This window comes from Cebus imitator, unplaced genomic scaffold, assembly GCF_001604975.1.
Source record: "Cebus imitator isolate Cc_AM_T3 unplaced genomic scaffold, Cebus_imitator-1.0 Scaffold440, whole genome shotgun sequence".
NCBI classification, from domain to species: Eukaryota; Metazoa; Chordata; class Mammalia; order Primates; family Cebidae; genus Cebus; species Cebus imitator.
Window position 1 is genome coordinate 862,235 of NW_016107755.1, and position 4,571 is coordinate 866,805.

A 4,571-nucleotide genomic window follows, 5' to 3' on the forward strand; every position below is an offset into this window, starting at 1 on the left:
TAAGTAAGGGCCCCTGAGAACACTCCAGGTAGTCCTTCCCAGGAATCTGAAAAACCCACCTGCAGAGTCTGCAGTTTCTCCTCCTCCTGAGCCTTGAGCCGCTGAAGTTCTGCGATGTCTTTTTTGAGCTTCCTGCTCCGGCGGTTGAGTCGTTCCTAAAGAGAGAGACGCCTGCTTGTCAGACTGGGACTGAGGGGGGCAACCCCTGGGGATAGTCAATGGAACACGGAAGGGAGCCTGATCCCAGGATGAAACTGATGTAAAATTCTGCCTACAAAGAGAATCATGGTTGGAGTATGGGACTTGAGAGTTTATTTATTGGATAATGGTGGGGAAAAAAGTAGTGGGTATTTTTTTTTAATAGTCTTATTACTACAGAAAAATAACAGCTAGCAACAGAACCATTTCTACTTGACTTCAAGGTGCTTTCTCTCAACATATGAAAGTCATATGACAGTCTTCTAGCACTTCTTACTATTTTACATTAACAGGTAAAGTCAGTAGGGAGAGAACTGCCTTAAAGAGGAGATGGTGGCCGGGTGTGGTGGCTCACGTCTGTGATCCCAGCACTTTGGGAGGCTGAGGCAGATGGATCACGAAGTCAAGAGGCAAGAACAGAGTCTGGCCAAGATGGTGAAACCCCGCCTTTACTAAAAATACAAAAAAAAAAAAAAATTAGTAGTAGTATCCCAGCTACTTGGGAGGCTGAGGCAGGGTAATTTTTTGAACCAGGGAGGCGGAGGTTGCAGTGAGCCAGGATTGTGCCATTGCACTCCACACTCCAGACTGGGGAACAAGAGCAAAACTCTGTCTCAAAAAAAAAAGGAGATAACAAGCCTCTGCTACCACTGCTTCCTGGTCCTCACTAGGATGAATGACAGGCAGAGCCCTTTACTAGATGTAAACCCATAGCCCAAGCTGGCAGTGCCTTCGCCCTCAATCTTAAATTAGTATCTGGATAGGTCACTGTGTCCTTGAAGCTATGAAGATAATGAATGATTTGAGTTTCTAAAAGTTTTCGCTTTCAGGTTTTTGATGGCCTATAACAGAAGCAAAAGTAACAGCAAATGCTTTAAATGGCTGCCCATGGTTGGAGGGTGTATGATGAAATGGAAAACGAAACGAGAAACAGATTTGTGAACTAAAGAGCAGGATGCACTGTTAGCTGAAAAGTGTGTGTTTCATTAAATCTTTCCCACTTCAAATTTTTTAAAAGAATCTTTTTTGAGGAGATTTTGTTGATGTACAGGTAGAAGTCGGGGGATGGAGAAGACAACTGAAAGTTCTTTCTGGCCTGAGACTTGGCTGGTGAAATCAAGGTCAAAGGACTGTGTGTAGGAGCAGTAAGCAAGGGCATTTGGCAAACAAAAAGCTGCAGTAAGCAGAGAAGACAGTGATGTCACCATGAAGTTACTAAAAATGTGTCACATCGCTGGGTGTTACCTGCAGGCATTTCTCAGCAGAGGGGGAGTAAAAAGTGATAGGCGTGGGAGGTAATAAATGGGCAACACGGATGTCGCTCACGGGTCTCGCTGAAGCAGGTGGCAGGCTGGGTTGGTGTGAAATTGTTTGAGTTAGCACAAGAGTTCAGGTCCTGAAAAGCACGAACAGTCTCCACCCCTTGCATCTACTCTCTTTCTGCCCTCACAGTCGAGTCTTCTGGTCTTGCTCTGTTCACCTCCTCCCTGCCATCATTCCGCAGCCAGCCGCCTTGCTTCTCATCACTCCTTTCAAGCGTCTCTCTCCAAGGTCACCTGGGATCTCCAGCCACGAAATCTGCAGGTGCCTTTTTGGACCACCTCTCCACCCCCATCCTTCCTAGACCTGTGCCTTCTGCCACTGCTTCTTCGCCTCTTCACTTTTCCTGTAAAAAGACGCCTGGAAATTGGCTCCTCAACCCTTTTCTATCTCAAACTATGTCCTTAGCATTCTTTTCTGGAGGCTTCAGATCTTATCATTCCAAAACCAAATCTCTCTTCCTAGCAGTCCATCTCATGCATCCAACTGAGAGCTAAGTATTGCCTACTGCCCTGTTGGCAGCTCAAAATCGATACTGTCAAATCAAACATGCTGCCCCCTTCCCCACTCTCCTCTGCAGTCCACTCCTCTTCACCTTCATATTTCTGGCATTGGAACTGCCATTCTGCCTGCCATTCAGCTTAAAATCTGTCATACTTCACCTTTGTTGATGTTACTCGTCCCTTCAAAATGGCTTCTCATCAACAAAGATAAGCCCAAACTTCTTCACTCAGCATCCAAGGTACCCTGTGACCCAGCCCCAGTGGACATTGTCTGGGATTCTCTCTCTTCTCCCTCTTTGCTCTCTTCACCAGCACACAACATTGCTTTCCGCTTCCTGAACACATGCGTGCAGCCACACCTCCTCATGGCCTTTTACTTCCCTCTGCCAGAATGCTTTATGTTTCTGCCTGTCAAATTCAGACCTGTTAAGGTCCAGTTCAAAAAGCCACAGTCCTATTATCTGGCAGTTTAAAATTTAACAAAGTCAACTACAGGCACTGTGTAAATGAAAAAAGAAGGCAAAGATAACAGCAATAAAGATAAAAGCATAGAACAACTGACGATAATACATTCATATCATTTACAATATTCAAAATGAGTAAGGTAAAGTCCTCTGTCTCTAAAAAATGCTTTTTCACCAATTTTTGCATTAAAATATTTAATGGATGCATAGCATATAAATAAGACACTCATTAGAATTGAAAAACCAAATTCTACACACTTCCACCTACCAAAATATTCCTTAGCAAAAAAAAAAAGACAAATTGAAATCTAGAAAATAGTCAAAGGCCTGTCTTATCTAAATGAATATTTTAAAATTCTGTCAGACATTCAGATTAAATCATTAAATTTTAAAAATCTGACCAAAAAAAGGGCATTAAACAGATAAGAAGTATCTATCCCTGACATTAGAAAAAAAAAAAAAAGAAAGAAAGAAAAATTAACAGCTTTCAAAATGCATGCTCCTTATAGAACTGTGTCCCAAAATATGGATTTAAAATATCACTCACATGATTATGATCTAGAAAATGTCAGAAAAGTTTTAAAAAATGTATGAGTAAATACATGAGTTCAGCAAAGAACCTCATTTAAATCTTCAAATACAAATTGTCAAAAAAATAATGTTATAAAATATATAGTTACCCTGAATAGAGTCAGGGCACATGAGGTTGAAGTAGAGAAAATTTAGTATCTGATTCAAATACATAGTGGAAAGCTTTTAGTGATATATCTTGGTACTGGTTGAGAAGAATAAAAAAATCCCAAAAGTTATAATTTTTAAAGTAATCAACAAATTTAATGCAATAACCATTAAAATCTTAGGGAATGCTCTGTAAAATTTAGAAAGATTGTAAAAAAGCACTCTTCTTAATGAACAGTTAGCAAAAATATAAGGTAATAAAAATTGTTAAATGGCAAAAATGCTGCTAGATTTAAAAATAAAACATGAAGTAACATGTTTCAAATAATCATATCATAATAACAGAAAGAATAATCAATGGACTAGAGTAAAAAAAAAAAGCCCATCATAAGAACTTAATTTATGCCAAACGAGAAACAACACGTAAATGTGGAAAGAACTCACTATTATAGAAATGCTTTGGGGACAACTGGACACCAGAATGAAGAAAAATTAACATGGAGTCATTCTTCACACAACCTGCTCTATAAAATTCCAAGTAAGCCAGGAATGAATAAACCTTTAGAAATAAAACAGAGCAGCACACTCATATTAGACAAATTTCTGTGTATTTAGAACATGAAGATTATATTGTGAAAAAGAATACAACCAATTTAAATACAATTTTCTAAAATTTTGCCCAAAAATGTAATTAAGAAGAAATTACAGAATAAAAAAAATGCATGTTAAAAGACTGGGCGTGGTGGCTCAAGCCTGTAATCCCAGCACTTTGGGAGGCAGAGCCAGGAAGATTATGAGATCAGGAGATTGAGACTGTCCTTGGCTAACATGGTGAAATCCTGCCTCTACTAAAAATACAAAAAATTAGCCAGGCGTGGTGGCACGTGCCTGTAGTCCCAGCTACTTGGGAGACTGAGGCAGGAGAATCGCTTGAACTGGGAAGGTGGGGGTTGCAGTGAGCTGAGATCTCGCCATTGTACTCCAGTCTGGATGACAGAGCAAGACTCCGCCTCAAAAAAAAAACAAAAAAAACAAAGTGTATGTTAAACACAGCTAATGTAGCCCATTAACAAAAGATAAACTACTTTGATGCAATCATGTAGAATTTATGCCCTGATTCTAGGGGAAAATGCAGACTTCGAGTCTTCAGGGATAAAAGCCTCACCACTAGCATTCATAATCAAGCAAAATAAAACAATGTACATCACCATCACTCACTTACTAAACCAGCAAAATACATTGAAGTGATTGACACTGGCATTGGTTGGTCAGTGATGAAACAGGTATACAAATAAGAATTTGTAGATTTTAGGCCGGGCGCGGTGGCTCAAGCCTGTAATCCCAGCACTTTGGGAGGCCGAGGCGTGTGGATCACGAGGTCAAGAGATCGAGACCATCCTGGTCAACA

The 4,571-nt window shown here is 40.3% G+C and overlaps 1 protein-coding gene across 2 annotated transcripts in view; it reads right to left on the minus strand.

The window, feature by feature from the left end:
* Window positions 1-4,571, minus strand: part of TRIM40 (tripartite motif containing 40) — a 12,795-nt gene that overhangs the window by 2,738 nt on the left and 5,486 nt on the right. For both annotated transcript variants that reach the window (XM_037732052.1, XM_037732053.1), the window contains one exon: window positions 60-155. In XM_037732052.1, coding sequence (XP_037587980.1) covers window positions 60-155 — 96 coding nt within the window. The remainder of the gene's footprint in view (window positions 1-59; window positions 156-4,571) is intronic.